Below are 26,930 nucleotides of genomic sequence, written 5' to 3' on the forward strand. Positions count from 1 at the left end.
AAGCATCTGTCTTCTTACTCCTTAGCGTCCATCCTACATAACTAAGAGTTGTTCCTGTAAATACACCCAGGGCTTTCTTTATTCCCCTTTTTCATGTGTAAATCACCACCACTCTCCCCCCTGCAAATTCCACAAGTGTAAAACCGAGACCTTCAAGTCTTTGCCCAACACAAATGCCAAGTCTTCTAATAAACCTTCTAAAAACCGCAGGCCTGTTATGACCTCTATCGCCAAACTTGGGAAAACTTGTGGCACTGATCTTAATCTACCTTGTAGAGCTTTATAGTCTGATTTCTCTTGCCACCTTCGGCCCCCTTTGCCTGAGGATAACATTCTTGACGAATGGGATGTTGTCTTCCTCAGCATCGCCCTCGCACACAGTGGGGGCTTTATCGTGCTTAATTTCGTTTAACGCAACATGGTCCGCCTACGGCGTCGGGGGCGGACACCCTTTGCCGGATTCACACGTACACTCGCACGTACACACGGACGCTGTCTTCCACTCGGACACCCACGTGTCTCCAGGGCCAGAGCCCTGGAGCTGTCTTGGGTCTCCCAGCCTGTGGGCGTTTCCACTGCAAACAGCGGAAGGGGAGGCTCATTCCTTTAAAACCGCCTCAAGGGATCCTTGTTACTTTGGACCGCCCACAGCCCCCACCTTATAAATAGCTTAAGATCTGCTTCCTCCTAAAGTAGTATCACTCCGGTTCGAGGAGTCCCTGCCGGGTCGTGCCGGGCTTCGGTCCCATGGATCCCCCCTCCCTGTCGCGCTTGGTAGCGCCCGCTTTGTCAGCGCTCTGCGCTCGCCGGTTACCCCGCAGCTCTCGCCGGCTGGCGGCAGACAGTGTCTTCGCGTCGCAGCATCAGCCGCTCAGTCTCGGGCTCGCCTGCCCAGCACCTTCCCCCGGGCCGCGGCGGGAAGAGAAGGAGCCCGGGAGCCTCCACTCGGACGCCCCAGACAGTCTGCTCGACTCGCCCGCGTCGGCGAGGCTCGCGGGTGGGTTGGGCGCGCCAGGGGCCGCGGCGGCGGCGGCGGCGGCGGCGGCGGGGGTGGCGGCGGCGGCGGCGGCGCCCGGCATGTATCAGAGCCCGCGGCGGCTCTGCTCCGCCCTGCTGCAGAGGGACGCGCCCGGCCTGCGCCGCCCGCCCGGCCCGCCGCCGCGCCGCCGCTCGCCCGCGCCCGCCGCCGCCCCGCGCCTCGCTTCCCCCCGGCTCCTGGCGGCGGCCTCGGCGGCCCGCGGCATCGCGAGGTCGTGCTCCCGAACAGGTGAGTGCGCGGCGGTTCCGGGCGGAGAACGCGGCGGCGGCCAACACGCGGCCGCCACCTGGAGACGGCGCGGAATGAATGGGAAGCCGGGGGCCGCCGGGCGGTGGGGTCGGACCGGGAAGCGGGTCCCCCTCTCCCTGAGCCGCTGTCTCCGCTCCCCGTTGCGGCTCTGCCCTCGCCTTCCCTTGCCTGGGGCTTGCACCGCGTCCGGTAAGAACCGGAACCCCGCGGGGGCTTCTAGTTTGATCCTTACCGTTCGATGTCGTGCTTTTTGTATTTCTCGCTCTTGACCTGTAAGTTTTCTCCTTCCGAGGCCGCAGGTTATTTGTGTTTTGTTTCTAATCGCACTAATGATGGAACATTTTATGCAAACAAACCAACAAAAAATCTAAACTTACATTTATCTGATCACGTGGCCTGCATGGCTTTTCGGTTCTGAATTTTGAAAAATGTCATGTGAACAGTGTGTTATAACATGCACTGACTCTTTGGACATACATTTGAAATGTTTCGGGAGCCTTCCCGTCTTAATATTTGCGTCATTCTGCGTCCTGTATTGGCTTAAGATCTTGCAAAAGTGATGCCGTCTTTGCCAAGAGCCAATTTTATACGTCATGTGCCCTGGATTTCCCCTTTCTGGCCACCGAGGTTTCTGCCTGAGGACCCATTACCGCGGCCACAATTTACATACAAAGTAGTCATACTTTTCAAAATGAGGAATAAAGCTTCTCTTTCAAAACTGGCAATTTTATCACATTAAAAAGTGTATTTTGGTTGTGCTCAAGTTTATTGCTGTTTAAGACGTATGAGCATCTTAGATTGTAAATAACTACATTTTGCTCCAAAAATTCTGGGTTAACGGGTTTTTTTGTTTTGTTTTTGTTTTTTGGCCCCGCTGCGTGGCTTGCGGGTTGCCCAGACCAGGGATTGAACCCAGGGCCAGGGCAGTAAAGGCCCTGAGCCCTAACCACTGGACCGCCAGGGAATTCCCAAGTTTGGGATTTACTTAAGGACAGATTGAACAGTAAAAAGAATATGTTCAGTGTGGCTTTCTTTACTGAAAGTGATCACCCAAAATGTGACTAGGGACTTCCCTGGCGGTCCAGTGGTTTAAGATTCGCTCGGCGCTTGCACCGCAGGGGACGCAGGTTCGATCCTGGCGGGGGAACTAAGATCCCACATGCCCTAAGGTGCCGCCAAAAATAAATGAATAAATAAAATAAAGTAAAATAAAATTAGGATGTTAAACTGGTTACCGGAGACTCTAAATTCTTTAGTGTTCTTAAAAAGGATGAACTTGGCATTCATTGAGATCTTCTTTCCAGTTCTATAGGAATTTGGCACAGTGAAATAACTGTTAGAATGGTTACCACCTAATATCTGTTAGTGTTTTTTCTTTTTTATAAAGTATTTTTTAGATAAATTTATTTATTTATTTACTTATTTATGGCTGCGTTGGGTCTTCGTTGCTGCGCACGGGCTTTCTCTGGTTGCGGCGAGCAGGGTCTACTCTTCGTTGCGGTGCGCGGGCTTCTCATTGCGGTGGCTTCTCTTGTTGCGGAGCACGGGCTCTAGGTACGCGGGCTCAGTAGTTGTACCACGTGGGCTCAGTAGTTGTGGCGCATGGGCTTAGTTGCTGCACAGCATGTGGGATCTTCCCAGACCAGGGCTCGAACCCGTGTCCCCTGCATTGGTAGGCGGATTCTTAACCACTGCACCACCAGGGAAGGTCAGTGTTTTTTCTTGCTGGAAATTTTCAAGAGGAACATTGTTAGGTTTGAGGTGGGAGAAGGGGTGAAAGAAAACCAGTTGGGGTCTTCCTAGCCGTCTCTCCTATCTTAACCTTTCACCTTAAATTTCCTCCAGGCCCCTCGGGGCAGTTAGTCTGTAGGCTCATCTTGGGAGCACAGATAGCTTGCGTAACACACATACAGAGAGCTGTGCTATTGGCTGAGGAAGAAAGGCCAGAACATTTGGAATCTTAGGCTTTGGACCCAGAAGGGTGTTTAATGAACTTTCCGGAAGTCCCCTGAAGTTTCAGAAGGAAATTGAAAGATTTTATGGTAGTTAAACTATTGTAAACTATTATAGACAGTTACTACTACAAGATCTAGGCAATTTTCTGGCTTCTGCGCAGTTTTCGCTTCAGCTGCTTGTTGGAAGACACTCATGAATGCATTCATCAGTTCATCGCTTGATCACTCATTCATTCAGAAACTTACAGTCTGTCTCACTCTGTAGGTGCTTTATTATGGGAGGTAAAAGAACGTGGGACTTAGCCTGCCTCTCAGGAGTTTAGTGCCCAGTAAGAGAGGTGAGTTTTGCACAAAGACATACATGACTGTTTAATGAAATCAGACACCTTTTATTCTTCGTCTGTTACAATTAAAGGTTTGCAAATGGCACAAGGGTACCAGAGAGCGCAAAGTCCCTTTTAGCAGTGGTGATCTTTCTCGGCTTCAAAACGTGGTTGGCATTTGAGCTGGGCCTTGAAGTGCAGTTTAGGATGGAAAGAGATTAAAACACTTTGCTTGGGAAAAGCCAGGAGCAAAGTGGAAGGCATGAAGCATGGATGTGGCAGGGTGAGAGAAGAGATGCCTTGCGAAATGTTTCCCAAAGAGCCTCAGAACCAGCATTATGTGCTTTTTAAATAAATGCAGATTCATAGATCCTACTGTAGACTTACTAAACAGAATCGTTACAGGTGGGCCCCAGATTCCACATTACTTAACAAAATAACAACAAGAATAAAAACCAGATTATTCTTACAGGCCCCGAGGTTTAGACATCTGGCTAGAGAAACCTTCAGGGAACTGAAGCTACTCTTCCCTCCAGCACCTTTTTGCGGGAGGATGGGTAATAAGGCCTCACACTTGACCCCGTTTGATAATCAGTTCCTTCCTAACTTACGCCCCTTGGCAATCAGAGGTCACTGGAAAGATGAGTGCAGCCCCTTTGCAGTCATCAAATGCTGGGTTATTAGAATTTAAAGGGGGACCTAGCAGTGTCTTGCTACCTTTTCTCGTGGAAGGACAGCAGCCCCCATAAAGAAGCAGCAGTTACCACAGTGACTCTACTGGTCCGGTGTCATCTGTGGGTTTATAAATGCCTTCCTCCTCAGCTAATGAAGAGTTGGCTGAATTACTGTTCTCCGTCACTGGAACATGTTGCTTTTTTTCTTGGTACAATTTTAAAAGCAAATACCGGCTCATTTGAGGAGGCAGCTTTATTTAGTATGTCCCTTAACGATGTGAGTAAGCTGCTTATGAGAGAGAAGAAATGCAAAAGCTTGTAATTATCAAGCTTCTACAGAAATAAATTGCTTTCTTTGTAGGAGAACCAAGGTATTGTTTTCCTGTAGCATTTAATGGTAAGAGCTTAAATACGGTGAGTTATTGGGGGCTTTTGAATTAGTAACCATAGCTCCAGACTCACATTCAACACACTTGTATGAACATTTGCAAATCATTTAACTTCACTTGCTGGACTTTGCCTAGGCGAAAAAAAATTAATAAGATAAATCGGTATCAATCGATCCACAAGTATTACTGAAACACAGTACACTTAAAAGGCCAAATATTTTATTGCTTCTCATGACTAATTGCAGCAGAGATTGAGAAGAAAGACATGAGTGTGGCTAGATTTGTTGGAAAAAAACTTTGCTTTGAATGCGAGAAAGGAGGGTGAGAGAAGACCATGTGCCGGAAGAAGGTGGCAGGTGTGGGAAGAGCGATGAACACCCTGGGACGAGGGGTACTTGAGAATCATCTGGGTCTTTCACCTGTTCTACTTGAATCAATTTTTCCTGAGGATCCTGGCTATGTTGTGTTTAACAAGTGCCGCAGGTGATTCTCTCTGGAAAGCCTGGGGAGTATTTTTATAAGCTCCACTCCTAGAGGTACTTATTCCTCCTGGAAAGTTTGGGAAACCCGGAGAGAATTCTGGAAGAATGTTATGAGCATTGAGCTTGGGGCCTAAGACAATTCAGGAGACGCCTGAGCAGGAATGTTTACCTGAGCAAAAGCGAGCTTCAAGAAAAGGAAAGAACTGGTGTATTTGTGAAAGTTCGGTGAGACAGAACTTGACACTGACATTGTAACGGGAGTGTACAATTTATAGAGTAGATAGGTGGATACATATGTACTCTGTAGGTTCCTGTGATGGGATGTTTGCTAAAAGAGGTGAGGCAGGTATAGTCAGGTTCTTGGAAGGAGGAGGGAGACTCAGCATATATATTTGTTGTTAGGAGTCACTCTAATCAGGATTCATAGGACCTTGATAACCACTTGAATGGTTATCACACTTGATGAATACTTAGCAATTCAAGGTTGATGTGCATCTCTCTTTTAGGTGGTTCATGCTGAATTTTATTTCGAAAATTTTCATGATAGTTTTCTTCTTTTTTGAATTTTTGAATTTTATTTATTTTTTTATACAGCAGGTTCTTATTAGTTGTCCATTTTATACATATTAGTGTATACATGTCAATCCCCATCTCCCAATTCATCCCACCACCACCCCGCCACTTTCCCCTTTGGTGTCCATTCGTTTGTTCTCTACATCTGTGTCTCTATTTCTGCCCCGCAAACCGGTTCATCTGTACCATTTTTCTAGGTTCCACATATATGCGTTAATATATGATATTTGTTTTTCTCTTTCTGACTTACTTCACTCTGTATGACAGTCCCTAGATCCATCCATGTCTCTACAAATGACCCAGTTTCGTTCCTTTTTATGGCTGAGTAATATTCCATTGTATATATGTACCACATCTTCTTTATCCATTCATCTGTCAATGGGCATTTAGGTTGCTTCCATGTCCTGGCTATTGTAAATAGAGCTGCAGTGAACATTGTGGTACATGACTCTTTTTGAATTATGGTTTTCTCAGGGTATATGCCCAGTAGTGGAATTGCTGGGTCCTGTGGTAGTTCTATTTTTAGTTTTTTAAGGAACCTCCATACTGTTCTCCACAGTGGCTGTATCAATTTACATTCGGACCAACAGTGCAAGAGGGTTCCCTTTTCTCCACACCCTCTCCAGCATTTGTTATTTGTAGACTTTTTAATGGTGGCCATTCTGACTGGTGTGAGGTGGTACCTCATTGTAGTTTTTTTTTTTTTTTTAATATATTTATTTATTTATTTTTGGCTGCACTGGGTCTTCGTTGCTGCGCACAGGCTTTCTCTAGTTGTGGGAATAGGAGGCTACTCTTCACTGTGGTGCGTGGGCTTCTCATTGCAGTGGCTTCTGTTGTTGCAGAGCACGGGCTCTAGGCGCACGGGCTTGAGTAGTTGTGGCACTCAGGCTCGGTATTTGTGGCTCACAGACTCTAAAGCACAGGCTCAGCAGTTGTGGCGCACAGGCTTAGCTGCTCCGCGGCATGTGGGATCTTCCCGGTCCAGGGCTCGAACCCGTGTCCCCTGCATTGGCAGGCGGATTCTCAACCACTGCGCCACCAGGGAAGCCCCTCATTGTAGTTTTGATTTGCATTTCTCTAATAATTAGTGATGCTGAGCAGCTTTTCATCATGATAGTTTTTAATTACACAAGTAACACATGCCCATTAATAAAAATATTTTCCCTGAGAACTTAAATGTCTTTGTCAGTACTGGTTATCTCCAGAAGTTTAGGATTGTTTGTCCTTGGTGTTCAAAAGTTCTGTCAGGATAAATGTCTCAGCGTCAGGTGAGCCCATTCAGTCTAAGGACATCCCATGCTTTAGCACAGGAAGATTTTCTATTATTTCTTGGGTTATTGTATCATATTCATCACTGTGTCATCCCCCCTTCTCATGTTGTTAAAAAGTCCCGTTGGACAGATTGTTGTCCATATGGACCCACCCTCTATGGCTCCTCTCATCTTTTCAAGTCTTTATTTCATGAGATTTTCTGAACGTGTCTATTTTGCAGTCGTTTACAATTTCTGGACATTTTCTAGTTCTCCGCTCCTTTTTTCACAGAAGCCTAGTCTTACATTGTGTCCTATGTAGTTGTGAATATATGTAGCTATGTGTGCACGTTTCTCCGGCAGGCCTTTCCTCCGGGGAGAGCAGTTTGCACGCCCTGTAGGTGGGGAGGTTGGGTGGGGGGGCAGTTTGCACGCCCTGTAGGTGGGGAGGTTAGGTGGGGGGCAGCCAGGCCTCCTGTAGAGCCCCTGAGCGGCCCGGCAGGCTCCCTTCTGTGTCCTCTGCTGCTTAGCTCGCCCGCTCCAGCCCGCACTTCACAATATCCCTGAGGTCCAGGGTTAGTGCCTGGTCTGCTCTGCTGCCCTTCACGTCCATCGCCCTTGGGAGCCCTTCCACGGCCTGTCCCCCTTTCCCTGAAGCCTCCTCTCCAGCTGGCAGAAGCAACCCTCTTCTGTCTGTGAGAGAGAGGGGAAGTGGCGGAACTAGCCGCTCTGTCAAGTGCCATTCCTGAAAGAGTGACCCTGACAATCTCCTCTCTGCCTCCCCTGTCCTTTGTCTTTGTGGACTCAACTGGGGGTTTCTTCAAAGCTCTCTTGGGAAGAGCCATATTTAATTTACCTTTGGTAGCTTGTGCTGCATTTTCCTCCACTCCGGGTTCTCTGTTCATTCAAACCTGTCTGTCTGTGCTTTCCTGGAATTTTTCCAAATTTTTGGCCCATTGGTGGCATCCTTTCTTGTTTTACCATGTTATTGTTTCAGTCTTTAACACATTTTTCCTACTTGTACCTTACTCCTGAAAGCTCTTAGGAAGGAGAGTAATTTATGTTCAGCCTCACGCCCGATGACCTATTCATTGTACACGACTTACCGATTCCCATTTTAAAAATGACTCGTTGGACTAGAGATTTTTTTTTTTTTTTTTAAGAGATTGGAGTTTATTCATTTATTTTTGGCTGTGTTGGGTCTTCGTTTTTCTGTGCGAGGGCTTTCTCTAGTTGCGGCAAGCGGGGGCCACTCTTCATCTCGGTGCGCGGGCCTCTCACTATCGAGGCCTCTCTTGTTGCGGAGCACAGGCTCCAGACGCGGAGGCTCAGCAGTTGTGGCTCACGGGCTTAGTCGCTCCGCGGCATGTGGGATCTTCCCAGACCAGGGATCGAGCCCGTGTCCCCTGCATTGGCAGGCAGATTCTCAACCACTGCGCCACCAGGGAAGCCCCGAGAGATTTTTATTTTTTAAATTTTTTTAAAAACATCTTTATTGGAGTATAATTGCTCTACAATAGTGTGTTAGTTTCTGCTTTATAACAAAGTGAATCAGCTATACATATACATATGTCCCCATATCCCCTTCCTCTTGCATCTCCCTCCCACCCTCCCTATCCCACCCCTCTAGGTGGTCACAAAGCACCGAGCTGATCTCCCTGTGCTATATGGCTGCTTCCCACTAGCTACCTATTTTACATTTGGTCGTGTATATAAGTCCATGCCATGCTCTCACTTTGTCCCAGCTTACCCTTCCCACTCTCCGTGTCCTCAATGGACTAGAGATTTTAAAACTACTGACAGTTTCACTTCAGATTTTAAAAGATGATTCTTTTCCTACATGTGTCGTAATTATTCAAGCAAGGCTATGGAAATTTATATGTGAATTGTTTTCCCCTGTTTTAAATGACTGCGTCTTTCATTGGTTTTGTGAAGTATGTACAAACTATATAATTCATTTCAATATAACCTAGAGCAGGGGTGTGCAAATTTTTTTATAGAGAGCCAGCTAGTAGATATTTTAGGATTTATAGACCAAATATCTGTTACCGCTGTTCAACTCTGCTGCTGTAGTGTGGAAGCAGCCACAGACAATATATAAACCTTATTTACGGACATTGAAGTTTGAATTTCATATGATTTTCACATCATGAAATACTATTAGTTTTTTTTTTCAACCATTTAAAAATGTAAAAGATCACAGGCAGCCCAAACACAGGGCACTGGCCAGATGTGGCTCACAGGCTATATAGTGTGTGGACCTCTGATCTAGAGGGAAAAATATCAGCCAAATAGTCCTCTTGGCTCCATACTCCATACTTCCATTCATAGCTGTAAACCTGGCCCGCTTCTTGAGTATCCCTGAGTATCCCGGGAATGTTAGTGATGGGCGTCAGGTAGTAACACAGACCTGATGTCTTAGTGGAGAGCTGCTGTCCCACCAGATTCTTTTCGTTTCTGCCTTTTCAGTTTCACTTCAGAGCATTATGCTAGAAAAGCCCGGCTTGTGGCAACACTTGGCCAGCCCACTAACAATCGAGCACCAATTTTAACAGGTTAACCTCAGCGTTCACTGTGGAGGGGTTCCTTTCTCCCTTAGCCATATTTCCTAGATGAATCGGGCATGACTGAAGGTACAGCTTAGCCTTGTCCGGAAGACACTTGGGCGTTCCTGTCTGTGACCGCTGCCTAGCAGAGGTCGTTGGGATTGTCACACTGTGTCTAGGATCTTGTATTTTTAGACGCGCTGGGTTGAGAGCCGTGACCTTCGCTTGATATCTCTAGGAATGCCATGTGGGTCATTACACCGCTTTGTACACTTCGTGCTGGTGCTGTGCCAGTGTGCGCACCGTGACGGCGGTGACGTCCCCGTGACGTCCTGGGCAGAGGGAGGAGGTGGAATTCGACCTCTTGATTCCTGATTCCGTGCTCCATCCCGTTGGCCTGACTCGGGACCAGCACTGTCAGGGATGCTGGTGAGCTGCAGTCCAAGGTGCAGGCAGCCTCCTCCGGGGCCGACCCTTTGCCAGTTGCGCAATCCTGAGAAAAACCAGGTGATCACTTAACCTCAGTCTCCGTGTTTACAAAAGTAGACAAACACAATACCTACCTTGCTGGATGGTTGGAAAGAGTAATGAAAATACGTGCAAGGGGTACGGCACATGCTGGGCTCGCAAATGGTAAAAGTAGCTTCTCTTTAAACCCAGAAAGTGAGCTTCACTAACAGTAACAAAATAGCTAACATTTAGCTCCCCTTTCGAAGGTGCTGGGTACAGCTAGTTTAATTCAGCGGCCGGTAAGCCAGTGAAGTAGGTCACAGTGATCCCCAGATGAAGAAAGTGAGCCACAGAGGTAAATACCTTGGTCACGATCTGATTAGTAAAGGAGGAACCGGGATTTGAAACGAGGCAGCCTAACCCGAGTCCATGTGTTTAAGACCGTTTTGCCTCGCTGAGAAAAGTGAAAGCTTTCGCCGTAAGGCTTTCCCACGCTTAGAATCTGGTCTCTAGGACCCAGGAAATGTAATGTACTCAAGTCCACACTGCGTCACAGAATTTGAAGGTGGTTGTGTGCATTTACCAGGTGGACCTGCCGGGGACGTGTTGCACTGTTTTGAGTTTCGGTGTTCTAGCTGATGGGTACATAAATACAAAGAGAGGGACCTGACTACAGTCTCACAAAATGCCAAAAAGATAGAGTACGTTTAATAGTGACTCAGGACAAGTCACTTCTGAGCCTCATCTATAAAAGAGCCAAGGGGTTCTTGAGAGGGTAACAGGTGTCTCACCAAGTACAAGAGCCTAGTGCACCATTAAGTGCTCTACCAACGTAAGGCGGTTCTTCTGCCAGGTAAGGCGGTTCTTCTGCCAGTGTTCGACAGGGGTCCTTAATTAACACTTTGCTGCCACTTGCCATCCTTTCTTTTATTAACGTTTTTAAAGCGCTAGGCCGGGTACCGGGTACCAGGGCAAGTGGTAATCAAGGCAGATGTAGTCCCTATTCCTCATAGAACTAATGAGTGAAGGACAGGGATTGTAGTTCAAATGTCAAGGGTGATTTAAGTAGGAGAAGAAGGCCACGTGTAAGAAAAAGGGAGCCACTGGGGCTTGCTCCATGAAGCTGGGAGGTGGGGGGCTGTGCATCTTTGACTTCTTCAGTAAATACGAACTATACCACATATCCAGCACCCAGGCTGTTTTAGGTCGATGGTTATCTTGTGACTGTTTTGAAGGTGGCCGCGTGTGTTCAGGAAGCTGCTCTAAGGAGCCCAGGAAAAGCTAGCTGCTGAGTTAGCCGTCTGAACTTTCCGAGGTGGTTCAGCACGCGGCCAGTAGGTGGCAGCACAGGCTCGCTGTTCAGCGATGCCTTCCCGTGACGTCTGTGCTTTACACTTCTGGGTACTTTACGCTCGGAGGTTTCCGAGGGCCCAAGGCTGGTCAGCTCCAGCAGCTTCTCAGGCGTGGACCCAGAGAATCCTGGCTTTTCTTCAGTTTTTGCTTTTTAACCAGCATTTTTGCCAAGCCATCGTATCAGGAGACTAAGCTCAGACTAGTTGTGAGAAATTATTAACAGACTGAACGGTTTGGGCAGACTCTAGAAGAAGCAGTTGCTGGGTAAGTAGAGAAACGTTACGTGGAGAGAGGTCTTTCTGCTGTGATTTCTGAGTGCTGTTAGGATTGCTTGGGGTGGTTGGCCCAGTCAGTTTAGGTCTCAACTGTTTGGGTTCTCATCCAGCCTTCTAGTTACTGATTGAAGGTGTTGTCATTAAACCCTGATCATTTCCCTCTGATGGCTGGCACTCTTAGGAACTTAAATGGTGGTCCGCCTGTTGCTTTAGAGTTGCTTTAGTAATCCGTAGTGTAAAGAGTAAATGTGTTCTGTATTTTAGTAATTAGCCCACTTTTGCTTTATTAGGAAAATAAAGGGATGACAAAATGGGGGACGTTTACATAACCACTGCTGTATTTCTGGAACCTAAATAATCTGAATTCTCTGGCAGACCTTTAAAGGCTATTATAAGGGTAAGAAGAGTTATTCCTATAAAGTAAAATAGCAGTGACGTATTTATTCATCGTCATCATATCGTCACGGAATGCAGGCATCCAGTTCTTGGTGTATATGGAAATATGCTTATAGGATTGGGAAATGGCAAGAGATGGGAGTGGTGCAGCTAAATGAGAAAGGCATGAGAAGTAAAGCTGTTGTCACCTGCCTTTTGCCTGTATAAATTACATCATGTGCATTACATTGAAATGATGGCTGATACTTTCTCTAGTAAAGTGGCTGGGAAAAAAATGAATTTGGGGCAAAAACCGAATATAATATGGGGTCAAATAAATAACACTCCACACACATGTAGAATTGGACCCAGAAGCCAGTATGAGTGCCACATAAAAGTTCAGTAGAGGTTTTGTCAAGATTTCATGCTTTCCAGTATCTTAGCAACCACCTGGATGAATTGTTTGTGCTGCCTTGCCTCAGGAAAGTGGCTTTCCATGTTGCTGTTCTGAACCTTTGACGATTGTTTTAAAGTCCTGAATGGCAACCCCTATTAAGGTATAAAACTTCAGCGGAAAGGCAAGCAATTTTGGAATTGGACTTGTATTTATGTGTGAAAAATTTTTTTAAATGGTCGATACTCTAAAAGAAAAAATGACTTTTTTAAAACAGGTGAGAGAATTGTTACTAAGTTATCCCTCCTTGTAAAAGGGGCATAATGAAAGTGGCTACCTCCTAGGAATGTAGTGAGAATTACTTAATTTGCCAGTGGTGCATAGTAAGCATTCAGCAGTCATTAGCTGTCATGGGCATCTTCCTCAGGATGGGGGAGGGACAGAAGGGTGTCGCATGCTCTTCAGCTTTCCTTTGTTCTCAAATTTAAATAACTTGCCTTACCACCTTGCAGTTCTTGGGTGGCTCTGAGCCTTGCTACGACGGTGTTACAAGTGCAAAAATAGCATGTGAAGTCTCCATGGTGTCCACTTTGAGTTATTAATTCCCTAGCACTTCCTTTGAACTGATGTCTGTATGTTACCAGAAAGTTTTAGGAAATAAAGCCTTGAAAAATAACCGAGTAAGCCCGTATGTTCTTAGGATAAAAGCCGGAAAGAATAACTGAAGACAGGGAGAAATGAATTGGGACTTCCCCAGATCCCTTCTGATTTGGTTCAGTAACTGACTTGATGAGAAGAATATTTTTGAGTTATGGAAAATCCAGGTTGGAGCTTAGAAATATGAGGACAGAGGTCAGGGAAGCTTGTCCGTGCTTTGGAGACAGTACTAGTCTCTGGAGTGCCCTGGAGACAGCCTAGCAGCAGTGACCTCTCCCACCTTTCGTGATCAGATGCTCTGTCAGTTTGAGAAAAATTCAGATGCGTGCTCTGTGTGAATGACAGACATGTCTACTTTCTGTTATTTCCTTTCACCTTTTTTAGTTATCATTTTCTCCCCGGGGATTGCTTTGCTCGTATCCCCTGGAACGGGATGTCTGCACTCAGGTGACGGTGGGTCTACAAGAGACAGTCTCACCTGTTGTTCTCTGGACCCCTTCGCATTCTTAAAAAATACGGAGGGTCCCACAGAATTTTGTTTATGTGGGTTAATATATAACATAATTAATATGACCTATGTTTATATATCATGTTAGAAAGTAAGACGAGAATTTTTAAATGTTTATCAAGTCATTTAATAGTAAAATCAGTGTTAACGTAAATAACACTTTTGAACTGTTTTCCAAGACAAAAAGAAAGTTAGTGAAAGAGTGGCGTTGCGTTGTTTGACATTTTTGGAAATCTCTTTAAAGTCTGGCTTAATAGGAGACAGCCATATTCTCGTATCTGCTTCTCCATTCAATCTGTTGTGATATATTTTGGTTAAAATATACAAAGAAAATTCAGTCTCTCACAGATAATATAATTGGAAAAAAGTATTTTAATAGCCTTATAAGATCATTGTGGATAGTCTTTTTTTGTGGTAGTCTTTATATTAATACGTAGTTATTTGCGACGTGGAATCTGATACCATATATATCAGTGAACTTTTGGTATTGGTTTTTTGGCAAATGTTGGTTAACTGGGTTATGCAGATCTTCCAAGTGTTACGCAATATAGAAATAACTGTAGCTACTGTCATCACCAATCTTGTCAGAAACGTTTTTTTAAGTATTGGGGACTTGTCAGGCTCCTGAAGGCAGATACGTTTTCCAGAACTGCCTCTGGGAAATCTTCCTAGTGGGCAAAAACGCTGTCAGTTGTTTTCCTTAAAGGGACAGGCTGACTTCTTCTTACATTTTAGTGGATAAGTGTCTGCCTAGTGTCCATATGTGATGAACTATAGTTTGTCGGTTCTTCGAGGTGAAATGGTGTTCCACGAAGACAGGGACGACAGGGACGAGTTCATTTTGCAGCTCAGACACTCACCCGCGCGCTTTTCCTTAAGGCAGCGTATTTTGTGTGCAGCATAAGTGTTTCTGTGGACTCTCCATTTTGTCACATATTAAAGATCTGTCATCGAGGCTCCACATTTAACAGGGATACTTACTACTGCCTCACTAAGGGACATTTTAAAGTAAAACAGGCACTTTTAAATGAAAACCCTGAGTGATGGGGAAGAGCACAGTGGCCACTAGTGGAGCCCAGGGCCGCTCGGTGCCTGAGATGTGCTGACCGGGCAGCGGTTTCACCACGGCCGTGCGGAGAACAGGCACCCAGACAGAGAATGTGAGGCACGTGCGGTCTCAGCGTCATGAAAACCTTGGACACCCCGGTGGCCCGTGAACCACGCCCCGAGCTGCTGCTGGAGCAGTGCCTCGTCAGTGGGTCGGAAACCAGATGTAGTCGGGTCACGGCCAGCATTTTTTTAAAAAGACATGGAATACACCAGAAAATGGCCCAGATGGCGTGCAGAAAAAAGCTGTTCTGTGAACCTCCTTTTAGATATCTCTGTATGCCGTGTGCGCGCGCTGAGTTGTGAGTGTAGAATGTGTCCGTTTCAATTTTTATACTTCTTAGCTAAATATAGCTGATGTTAGATGTAAATATATAAATACTCATGTGTATTTATTATATATGTTTACATAGCATCATGTAAAAATGACAGTTTTAACTGAAAGCGTTCATTGCCACAGAAGTACCTTACCTGCTGGGACGTGACAAGGCATCAGGACCTCCTAGGGTCCCACAAAAAAATCAAACAAAATTCCTTAAGAAGTAATGTTATATTTTACCAAAATGTTTTAGATTTATGTTTCTATCGTCACAATAACCCCGGACATATAAAGATGTAAAATAGACATTTGTAGCATGGGAAAAAAGCAGGTAGATGGTAGCATTAACTAAATAAATGATTAGCTCATGGCAGACAGCAAGTGGAAAAACAGCCGTCCACATCGCTAATTATCTCTGTATCTACACATCTATATGTATAGTAAGTGAAACATGAATTCAGGCTGATGTCTCTGACTCCAGCTCAGTATCATGGGATTCCTTCTTTTTTTTTTTTTTTAATTTATTTATTTTATTTATTTTATTTTTGGCTGCATTGGGTCTTCATAGCTGCACACGGGTTTTCTCTAGTTGTGGCGAGCAGGGGCTACTCTTCATTTTAGTGCGCGGGCTTCTCATTGTGGTGGCTTCTCTTGTTGCGGAGCACGGGCTCTAGGCACGTGGGCTTCAGTAGTTGTGGCACACGGGCTCAGAAGTTGTGGCTCGCGGGCTCTAGAGTGCAGGCTCAGTAGTTGTGGCACACAGGCTTCGTTGCTCCGCATCATGTGGGATCTTCCACATGCTAAGGACCAGGGCTCGAACCTGTGTCCCCTGCATTGGCAGGCGGATTCTTAACCACTGTGCCACGAGGCAAGTCCCTGCATACATATTCCTGAATGAACTTAAGTTCACTTAGGTAAATACCTAGGGGCATGAATTCTATGTGTATTTTAAAAACTGCCAAATTGTCTTCCAGAGTGGCTATACGTGGGAAGCAGTAAGTGGGAATTTGTGAAGGATTGCTACTTCTTATTTAAATATTTGATAGACTCACCAGCAAAGCCATCAGGGCCTGGGCCTTTCTTTTGGGCAGATTTTAACTTAATTTAGTACCTTTGTTGCCCTAGTTGAATACTTGCATGGAGCTGAGGGGGAGGGGTGGGACCAGTCCCAGCAGGACCGGGCACAGGCTAGCACTGTCCTTAACTGAAGTTCAATAGCTTTCGTGAATAAAAGCTTCTCAGTTCGTTGTATGCCTTTGGTCTGCATCCAGAGCACTGAAATGGCTGGGTTTGACACTCTCGTCCGGGTTGATAATCGCCCGGGCTTAGTTGCTCCACAGCATGTGGGATCTTCCGGACCAGGGCTCGAACCCATGTCCCCTGCATTGGCGGGTAGATTCTTAACCACTGCACCACCAGGGAAGTCCGATTGGAAACTTTTTTGACTACTGTTTCACAAGCCACATCTAAGTCATCAGCAAAACTTGTCGGCTTCGACTTTGGATGTATTCAGAATCCAAGCACTTTAACTGCTACCACTTCTCCTAGCTACCACTGTCTTGCCTGGATTATTGTAACTGTCCCCTAATGGGTTTCCTATGTCTGCCCTTCTTTCCCTACAGTGTGGTATATTTTTAATAATCAGCCAGTGAGATTTTTTTTTTAATATGAATCAGATTCTCTCTCCTGCTTTGAATTCTCCAGTGGCTTCCTATCTCGGATAAAGGCTCAAGTCCATAGAATGGCCTCCCAGGGCCTACACAGTCTGCTCCCCTGTCCTTACTGCCTCATGGACCTTATCTTCTGTTCATTCTCTAAGTCACTCTATAACCCTCTTGCTGTTCAGCAGCCTTGCCAAGCATGTTCCTTCCTCGGGGCTTTTGCATTCACCGTTCCCTCTGCCCAGAATGTTCCTGGATTTCTCTAAGACTGGTTTCCTTGTGACAGTTAGATTTCTGTACCCTTTAGTGAGACTTCTTGAGCATCCTGTATAAATTAGCAACTTCCCTTCCCTAGCATTCCCTGTCTCCCCTTTCTCCTTTTTATTTTGCTCCAAAGCACTTTTCACCATATGACAAAATGTCTATCGCCTTGTTTGTCTCTCCCCCGTACAAAATAAGCCCCATAGCCAATAAGGAGAGAGATTTTAGTCTGTTCAATGATGTATCTTCTGTGGACCAGAGTGGTGTCTGTGTGAGAGAGCGAGGCAGGGGATTATGGTGGCCACCTACCAAGGAAGTGGTGTAGTCAGGAATGAGAGCTGAATATCTTGAGTCCTTTTTTGAAGTGTTTGATTACTCTTACCCATCCTGATGGTTTTAGCCCTTACTGTACCCTAGCCCATTCCACATAGCATGCATTCACTTTTTCTCTTGTTAATTTATGTATATATTAATCTTTAACCAAACACTTCTTGAGAGAAAAGATGAGCTCATATTTTATAGGTATGGAGTGCTCTTCCCAAAGTTCAGAGAAATAAGAATGTAAAATCAGCATACTGCAGACACATGGTTCCTGGGGATTGCAGGGTTAGATTAGATTGTGGAGATTAGTTTTGCCAGTGCCCACTGGCCGAGAGAGTGATCTGCAGGGGTGGGCAGAATGCAGAGTGCCCAGCAGGAGCAGAGCCTTGCTGTCTAGGAGGAGGGTGGAACCATCTTCCAGGACCATGTGTCTCTGTCCTGACGCCTTGCTCTCTATGCAAGCAGCTGATTGGTTAATCAGCTTCCCAGGTACTTTGGTATCAGAAGACATGTCCTAGGCTGGCTTCGTTATTAAACAGGGTATTCAGGCTTGCATCTGTCCATCAAGGGGACCGTCTTAGGGTTTCCTGTAAGATCTAAGGAGGAGAGACAGGACTATAGTAAATATGCCCTGAAATTCCCCTCTGCCCAGTCTCTTAGTTGAAATTTTGCCCAATTCTCTTTCTTGGGTAAATGAATCTAGTGAAACAAGAGCAAAAGGTCTATGTCAGTAAAACTTTTGAAAAGACAACCTTTAATGCATTCCAGAGTAGTGTTATTACACCCGACAGAAATTGTCCATTTGGGGACTCAAATTTGAGGGGAATAAAAGTCATTCTGAATAACATACGCAAGTTTTCTTAATAGAGATGTGTGTGCCCTCTAGTAGAAATACTATTTTGAAATTGCTACCTGTTCTAACCTAGATGCATTTTCCAAATAATCTTAAAGAAATCATGGTCACTTAACAAGCCTTGCCAGCAGCTCTGGAGAGAGGCACAGCTGAATGGTGGTAGAGCTCGGACTGGAACTGATGCTTTGATACCCACGATGCAGTACATCCTTCCTCTTGCTGCAAAGCTTTGTCCTTTGATGGTAAATTTAATTTTTGAAAACCACCAAAAGTCACAAATAAGGTGAATGACAAGATTTAATAATCCACTATTGGTCCAAAATGAGCCAACTTTAACAAGAATGTTTTTTTAAGTTTTTATTTTGATAAAGTCCAAATTATCAATGTTTTGTGTTGTGGATTGTGTTTTTTGGAGTTGTTTTTTTGTTTGTTTGTTTTGGGTTTTTTTTTTTTGCCACACCATGCACGGCTTACGGGAATCTTATTAAGGTTCCCCAACCAGGGATCGAACCCATGCTCCCTGCAGTGGAAGAGCAGAGTCCTAACCACTGGACCGCCAGGGAATTCCCTAAGAACAATTAAACAATTTTTAATTGAATATGCTTGCTTCTTTCTGGTCCCTGCTTCCCTCCACCCCCATGCTTTTTTTGTGTGTACTAAATCTTCATTGGGTCATTATCAGATCACATAGCCATTGTATATTGTACTCTGTCTTTTAACGTCATTTAGACTTGATTTTCTAAGTAGCTATATGTTTAATATAGTACCACCAGTTCTTAAATCAGTGTCTCTGGTCATTTTGGTCTAAATCTTGTTCTCTAGTTCCAGGGGTGGCAAAGACCTTTCTGAAAAGGGCAGGATAGTAAACATTTAGGCTTTGAGGGCCAAAAAACAATCCTGTCACGTACTGTGTGTGTGTGTGTGTGTGTGTAACATCTCTTTAAAACCATTCTTTGCTTGAGGACTGTACTAAAATATATCTGGCTGCAGTTTGCCATCCCTTACTCTAGTAGTTTCTGGAAGAAGTGCTCCTGACATCAGTATGCCAGTTTTGCTGGATATAAAATCCTTGTATCCTCGTATACTGATGAGCCATATGTATAAAGTTTGACATATATTTCAAATGCGTAACTTCATTTTCTTCTGGTATAAAACATTGCAGTTGAAGTCCGCTGATACTCTAATTGTCCTTGGAAGTTACTTGCTGTTTTTGCTTAGAGCCCAAGGGATTTTTTCTTTTTCTTTACAGCCCAGTTGGTGTTGGTCATTCTGGGTTGATAGTCTCAGGTATGTGTGTCCATGATACATGTTTTTTTAACCTCATAATTTTTTCCTTTTAAACCATTCACTTTATTTTTTTCAAGCTTTATTGAGGTGTAATTAACAAATAAAAATTGTGTGTATTTAAGGTAAACCACACAATATTTTGATATTTGTAAACGTGAAATAATTACCTCAGTCAAGCTAATTAACATCTCACTCACGTAGTTACCCTGTGTGTTTGAGGGAGTGGGGACGTGAGTTCACTTTAGATCTCCTCTCTTAGAGGATTTCAAGTATGGAATACACTGTTGTTAACTGTAGTCACCATGCTGTACATTAAACCTCCAGAACTTAATTCATCCTGCATGATTGAAACTTTGTACTCCTAAAAGTTTTCTCGATTTATAGTTTTTAGTATTTGTTTCATTTCCTGGCATTGGTTTTCCTGCTACAAGAACCCCTGTTTATCCATATGTTGCATCTTCGCTTAAAATTAGTACATAATGTTTGCCACTGTCTCTTAAATGCTTTATCTCCTCATTTCTTTTTGTTATGTTTTTTGTTACTAATTCTTTGTGTTGCCTCACTTCTGAGTTTTCTAATTTAGGCTATTCTGTCACTGTCTTATCTTTTAGCTCATTTTGCAATAGGATATAATTTTGATTGGCTTTCTCGCCATATCTTTCTGGCACACTTTTATTGTCTGAACAGACGTTAACCTGTTCCTTAGTCACTTCATGTGAAGGTTTTTCTTAAGTTTTTAGAAAGAAGTGTGGCTCAGCATAGTTTTTCTGGCTTCACGTAACTCCTCAAACCTTCGACTCCTGTTGGACACTGTTACCCTCTTTTTCACATTCATTTTCACATGGTACTTGCTTTTTATCACAGCAGCTACCCCAGAACTCAGCTTGGCAAGGATATGATGTCATTAAAAGGATGTAGAGCAGTCCTGTTGAAAGTGAACTGCATCACGCTGGTCATTTGCCTAGAGCCTGACGAATGTCACATACTGGAGCCCCTGTGAATTTGCTGTGATGCCCTGTGACAGTTTGGTCAACCGTTAGGGTGGTGCTGACGCTGCTGATCTGGAAGCCACACTTAAGAAACCAGTAGGACTTTTTTTTTTAATTTATTTTATTTTTTGGCTGTGTTGGGTCTTCGTTGCTGCGCGCGGGCTTTCTCTAGTTGCGGCGAGCGGGGGCTACTCTTCATTGCGGTGGCTTCTCTTGCTGCAGAGCACGGGCTCTAGGCGTGCGGGCTTCAGTAGTTGCAGCACACGGGCTCAGTAGTTGCAGCACACGGGCTCAGTAGTTGTGGCTCACAGGCTCAGCAGTTGTGGCACACGGGCTCTAGAGCACAGGCTCAGCAGTTGTGGCGCACGGGCTTAGTTGCTCCGCAGCATGTGGGATCTTCCCAGACCAGGGCTCGGACCCATGTCCCCTGCATTGGCAGGTGGATTCTTAACCACTGTGCCACCAAGGAAGTCCCCCAGTAGGACTTTTTACTGCCTTTTATTTATTTATTTATTTATTTATTTATTTATTTAATTTTTTTTATTTGTGTGCGTTAGTTTCTGCTTTATAACAAAGTGGATCAGCTATACACATACATATATCCCCATATCCCCTCCCTCTTGCGTCTCCCTCCCACCCTCCCTACCTCACCCCTCTAGGTGGTCACAAATCACCAAGCTGATGTCCCAATCTCCCATAGCTGAGCTATGCAGCTGCTTCCCACTAGCTATCTGTTTTACATTTGGTAGTGTATACATATCCATGCCACTCTCTCACTTCATCCCAGCTTACCCTTCCCACTCCCCGTGTCCTCAAGTCCATTCTCTACATCTGCGTCTTTATTCCTGTCCTGCCCCTAGGTTCATCAGAATCTTTTCTTTTTCTTCTTTTTTTTACATTCCATATATATGTGTTAGCATACAGGATTTGTTTTTCTCTTTCTGACTTACTTCACTGTATGACAGACTCTAGGTCCATCCACCTCACTACAGATAACTCAATTTCGTTTCCTTTTATGGCTGAGTAATATTTTTACTGCCTTAAAAAAAACCCAAAAATCTAGAAGTACAGAAGAAAGATTTTCAGAGTTGTACTGCCAGCCAAGAAGAAAATTCCTCTGGACCCATGTACTCAGATAGGCAAACAAATTTATTAAAAGGAATTTAAAATATTCAAATCAAACAGTTTCAGAACAGGTGTGTGCGTGTGTCCATGCATGTGTGTTTGTGAGAAGAACAGGCTTGCTGGCAGTTGCACGTGCACAGAAATGTATGTTGGGAAAACTGGTGTGTTTCTTTGCCTTAATCTAGCTTTCTTGTTGTGGAACTACTTTGGAGTTGATGAAAAGGAACGATAGAAAGCATGCTTGCATGCTTGTTAACCCTTGGTGGTGAACACTTGAATCTGCTTTTGTGACCTGCTACAGCAAGTTCGATCAACTGCTAGTTTCAGGTGCAATCAGCTTGCCAAATAATACGTTTTATGAAGGAGACTTTGTGTCCTTCAAGAGGAGGCAAGGACTTGGACGGGGCAGGGAAATCCAGGTTCCTCCATTGCCCGGAACCGCGCACGGCATCAGGCGGTTCGAGGTAAAACCTGCCCCTAAGTCACACTGTAATGAAGAGGAAACAAGGCTGACCTTTAAAAGAGCAACCAGCTACTTACAAGTGAGGTGACGGCCACAGCTCTCCTCAGGCTGACTTGTTGAAGGTTGTGCTCTAGTCTCCTTAGTGAGTTATTGTCGAGTTAGATAAAAATAGGAAGCCCTAGGAAGTGCACTGACGGTGCTTCCTGCACCTCTCCTCGCCCTTTCTCCTCCCAGGATCCCAGAAAATGTGGGCAACTGCCTCTGCCCCCAGCCCCTTTTCTGATTTGTTAAAAATCTGGCAATCGATATTAGATTAGAGACCGTCCTGCTCAGTGGTGTTCAGTGTCCCACAGAAAGCCAGGTCCCTGGTGTACAGTTAACATGTACGGGAAGCGGGATATGGCTTGAATCCAGCCGCTTCTCGCCACAGCGGAGGGATCTGTACAGGTGACACGGCTAGGGCAACAGCCTGCGCTAACCGAACCTGTTCTCCAGGATTAACTGGGCTTTCTGATACCTGGCTCTGTACACACTGGTCTTCACGTCCTCACTTCAAATGCACCGAAAAAGGAATACGGATTTTGTTCAGCCATGCTTTCATAAGACTGTGTCTATAAATTACAAAGACAGATCCTAGGTTAGAAGAAGCCATAAAGATCGAGGTATCTCAACAGCGGTATTTTCAAGTACCCGCCCCTAAGAGAAAGCTAGAACCCGGAAACTCCTTTAATCCGCCCTGTAGAAGCGAACGTGGCGACGTCGCCCTAAACTGAGCTCCCGGCTTCTGTGGACAGTTAAGTGCCTTACCTTCCGGCTGAGCCGAGCGGGAGGAGGAGGAGGAGCCGGGCAAGTGACTGTGCTTTCCTTCCCCGCAGCGTGTCCCATGGGCAACGGCACGAGCAGGCTCTACAGCGCTCTCACCAAGACCCTCGACGGCAGCCCCGCCGCCCAGCACCCGGAGTATCTGGTGGCGCCCGACCCGGAACAGCTGGAGCCCATTGACCCTAAAGAGCTCCTTGAGGAGTGCAGGGCCGTCCTGCACACCCGGCCTCCCCGCTTCCAGAGGGGTTTCGTGGATCTGAGGGCCGACGGCCCCAGTAGTAGCCACGCGCCTATCCGGGTCATGCAGTGGAACATCCTCGCCCAAGGTACGCCCGCCTGCGCCGTGACCGCCTTCCCCGCCGCCTGCCCCGCCGCCTGTGCGCAGGGAGAGGGGCGGCCGGCCTGGGGAGCTCCCGCGCGGGGAGGTCAGGAAGGGGAGTCGCCTGGCTTTCACGGCCCAGTCCAGCAGCTCGGGAAGTACTCCTTACCTTCCACGTGCGCAGACTTTCCGTGTTCGGGGAAAGTGTCTGCTTCCCGGCACATGCTTCCTGTCTCTTGTCAGCCCATAAGCTTTCATCAGTTGTCTCCCGCTTTGAGTCCACAGCACTAAGATAGCACGTGGCAGGGGGAAACTGAGTCTACCCAACGGGTGACCCTGAGCCTTCTCCGGGGAGTGGGGGCTGTGTAGGGGTGGTGCTGAGTCGGGGTACTCCTGAGGCCGGGTTCTCATCCAGACGCCTCTTCGTAACTTGAGGCCAGAGATGTTGCTTCAGTTCTCTGTGCTTTAAGATGTTACTTTGAACGGTAGAAAGGACTCCTTTCCTGGGTCTGCTCAGTTAAAAAGCAGGTGTGTCAGTCAACTTTATTGCCGATCATGTCGCAGTTGAAATTTTAAGAAGAAACCAGGGTCACCATTTTTTCTGGAAAAGAAGGGCATACTCCGTGACTTTCCAGTCTTTGATTCATTTGTTTTTTCCAGGTGTAGGAAAAAGCTGCCCATTTTAAATGGGTGTCACTTATTCTAAGTGGTGTCTATAAAGCCCTGGTATGGCTTATTATTATAAGTCAGTGTTGAAATCACTCTATAGAGTTAAATGTATTTACTTCATCTGGCATAGTTTAGATCTCTTGGATGCCAGAGAACACTGTCTAAAGCTAAAACTTAAGAAGATCTTATGTCCTAGAATATAGTGACAAGAAATAGTTTTAATACGAAAGGATCAGTTAGTTGCTTGCTTCATCGGGATGGTAAGAGGTTACTCAGTTTGGTAGGTCGGTGCAGTAAGAGAAGAACCACCCAGAGCATCTGAAGCAGGGGAAGCACTCTGAAGGTCTTGGGTAGCGTCAGACCTAAGGAGACTCGCAGGTACTTAGTAGCGGTTCTTAGTAGCTGACCACTGACCACCTTTTTTCTTTCAGCTCTTGGAGAAGGCAAAGACAACTTTGTACAGTGCCCTCTTGAAGCACTCAAGTGGGAAGAGAGGAAATGTCTCATCCTGGAAGAAATCCTAGCCTACCAGCCCGACATACTATGCCTGCAAGAGGTGGACCACTACTTTGACACCTTCCGCCCCCTCCTCGGTAGACTGGGCTATCAGGGCACGTTTTTCCCCAAGCCCTGGTCACCTTGTCTGGATGTGGAACACAACAACGGACCAGATGGCTGTGCCTTGTTTTTTCTCCAAAACAGATTCAAGCTCGTCAACAGTGCCAACATCAGGCTGACGGCCATGACGTTGAAAACCAACCAGGTGGCCATTGCCCAGACCCTAGAGTGCAAGGAGTCCAGCCGGCAGTTCTGCATCGCCGTCACCCACCTGAAGGCTCGCACGGGCTGGGAGCGATTTCGATCAGCTCAAGGCTGTGACCTTCTCCAGAACCTGCAGAACATCACCCAGGGAGCCAAGATTCCCCTTATCGTTTGTGGGGACTTCAACGCAGAGCCGACAGAGGAGGTGTACAGACACTTCGCGTCCTCCAGCCTCAACCTGAACAGCGCCTACAAGCTGCTGAGCGCGGACGGGCAGTCGGAACCTCCGTACACGACCTGGAAGATCCGGACCTCGGGCGAGAGCCGGCACACTCTGGATTATATCTGGTATTCCAAGCATGCGCTCAGCGTGAGGTCAGCCCTGGCTCTGCTCACCGAGGAACAGATTGGACCCAACCGACTACCGTCCTTCAATTACCCTTCAGACCACCTGTCCCTAGTGTGTGACTTTAGCTTTAACGAGGAACCTTGATGGACATTTATAAATGCTTGTCTGTGTCTCTTTAGTCACAAGTCTTAACCAGGGACGTTTCAGGAAGCTGAAATAAGATAAGAGGTTGACTGAGGAAGGCTCACCAGTTCCTCTCACTTCACTTTCCATGTTTCCAGCATGCCCTTGGGGAAGGAACCCCATTTGCTCACAAACCTTTTCCATTAAAACCTACAGCGAAAAAGGTGTTTGCACTCCAGTTTCGGTTTGTATTGTTTTCTTTCCCTTAGCATTAATAATTACATTTTGATCATTTAAGGGCATTATACTTAGCTTTGTTTGGAAGCTTTTTTAGTTTGAGGATCCTGTATTAAAATAGACTTGCTCGAGTCCCCTGTAATTAACAAGTATGCAGGAACAATTTCTCTAGACAGCATTTCAAGTTATTTATTTGTGGTTTTTTAAAAATATCAGCAAGTTATGCATGGCAATATTTATTTTTTTTATATCTTCGTGTAAAATTAAGTAAATAAATTATGGCATTATGAACATTTAAAAACCATGCAAAACATAAGTTATAGAGTAATTTATAGTAATCTTCTTAAAGCATTAAAGATGTTCTTACTTGGGGTCTAATAAAATAGTAGTGTACAAAGGAACTGTTTAGGCTGGAGGGGTTTTTGTTTGCTATTTAAGTGGGAATATCAGTTCTCCTTGATACATTCTTCACAAATCCTTTCTGTGCCTCCGTGTCCCCCATTATTATGTTTCTTGAAGAAATTCCATTTCTGGTTTTCCATCGGAATGCTATCGGTGTACATTTGCGGTCACTCAAAAGTGTCATTATATGTATTGAATATGCTTTGCACAATAGGTTGTTTAGGAGCTGATATGTGGCAGTGGCTAAGTCAGTGGGACCTTCTTTTCAGAGATGGGAAACTACTTCTAGCCTGTTAATGAGGCTGTCGTTGAGATTTACTAAAATAGCCAGGTGACTGGTTTAAAACAACTAGAAAGCAGAATATAGAGTTAGAAAGATAACCTGGAATTCTCTTCCCTCAGAAATAAAAGTGGTAAAGATAACAGGTGAAACCCCTTCCTAACAAAAAATCCCCAAAAATAGCCCATTGGTAATAAATGGGTAGATATTTTAACCCCTGAGTTGTAAATATTTAAGATCAATAAATAAATGGTCTTTTAAAGCTAATGTTTTCATATCTTGTCTTTTCAATGCAAAGAGAATCTGAGAATAGACTGGATCTTTTAATCCTGTTAATGCGGTGCCCACACCGTCCTTTCCACTCACACCTTCATTTTTAAACCGGACAAAGGTGGATCTGTAGTTGCACGTTGAAGGCATCTGTGCTATGCTTATGAGGTATCGCTCGGTGACGGGGTTGGAGTCCCCAAAGTCGTTCCTCCAGACATTTCTGCATTGGAACCACTTTTGAGACAAATGAGGTTTCCAGTATATTGTATACACTAAATCGTGGGGCTACCTGGAGGGAATGGCGGTCGGGAAGAACATCTGTACCAATTGTCATCTGGTTCAGGTCTTAGCATGACTAATCCATATGTTGTTGAGAAGCAGAATACTGATTCGTACGGCAGGCATTGAATATTGTTTACCTACTGCAAAACACTCCAACCTGAAGAGAAATTATCATACCCATATCATAAGCAAATCTGGATGAGAATGAAAGCCAAAAGAGTGTTTGAGTTTCAAATGTTGTCCACCAGTATACAAGTTAACAGGCTGTGGTTTGGGGGTGGGACAGGGGGTGGGTGGGAATGCCACTGAGCAGTAGGGCTTCTGGAATGCCAACAAGTCATCCTTCAGCATGACCACGGCCTCAGGCCTAAGCACTTACCAGTATGCTTTTGTTGTTTGTATTTGTCTTCATTTAAAATGTAATCACGTGAGCATTTTATGTAAACAGGTTTTTAGTAGTATATAAATCTTGATAGGTGGCACTTTTATATTTTATTTTTACTTCCCCTCTAGTCTTTCTTTGCAGGCAGCTCT

At 45.3% G+C, this 26,930-nt stretch overlaps 1 protein-coding gene across 2 annotated transcripts; it reads left to right on the plus strand.

Moving 5' to 3' along the window:
* The first annotated feature begins 708 nt into the window (after positions 1-708).
* On the plus strand, positions 709-26,111 carry NOCT (nocturnin). 2 transcript variants are annotated; one of them, XM_007172358.3, is made up of 4 exons: positions 1,221-1,267; positions 19,267-19,304; positions 22,757-23,029; positions 24,123-26,111. In XM_007172358.3, the coding sequence occupies exons 3-4, from the start codon at positions 22,765-22,767 to the stop codon at positions 24,944-24,946; spliced, it is 1,089 nt and encodes a 362-aa protein (XP_007172420.1). In that variant the 5' UTR covers positions 1,221-1,267; positions 19,267-19,304; positions 22,757-22,764; the 3' UTR covers positions 24,947-26,111. The 2 variants fall into 2 exon arrangements, with proteins under 2 accessions (XP_007172422.2, XP_007172420.1); XM_007172360.3 differs by lacking the exon at positions 19,267-19,304 and having other exon boundaries at positions 709-1,267.
* Positions 26,112-26,930: the final 819 nt, after the last annotated feature.

Source organism: Balaenoptera acutorostrata, chromosome 5 (assembly GCF_949987535.1).
Source record: "Balaenoptera acutorostrata chromosome 5, mBalAcu1.1, whole genome shotgun sequence".
Classification (NCBI taxonomy): Eukaryota; Metazoa; Chordata; class Mammalia; order Artiodactyla; family Balaenopteridae; genus Balaenoptera; species Balaenoptera acutorostrata.

Bases quoted from the DNA above. Each gene is read 5' to 3' on its own strand.
- NOCT (XM_007172360.3), top strand. From the start codon at position 748: ATGGATCCCCCCTCCCTGTCGCGCTTGGTAGCGCCCGCTTTGTCAGCG. The intron at 1,268-22,756 runs GTGAGTGCGCGG...CCTTCCCCGCAG, and splicing joins GAGGTCGTGCTCCCGAACAG to CGTGTCCCATGGGCAACGGC. The intron at 23,030-24,122 runs GTACGCCCGCCT...TTTTTCTTTCAG, and splicing joins GTGGAACATCCTCGCCCAAG to CTCTTGGAGAAGGCAAAGAC.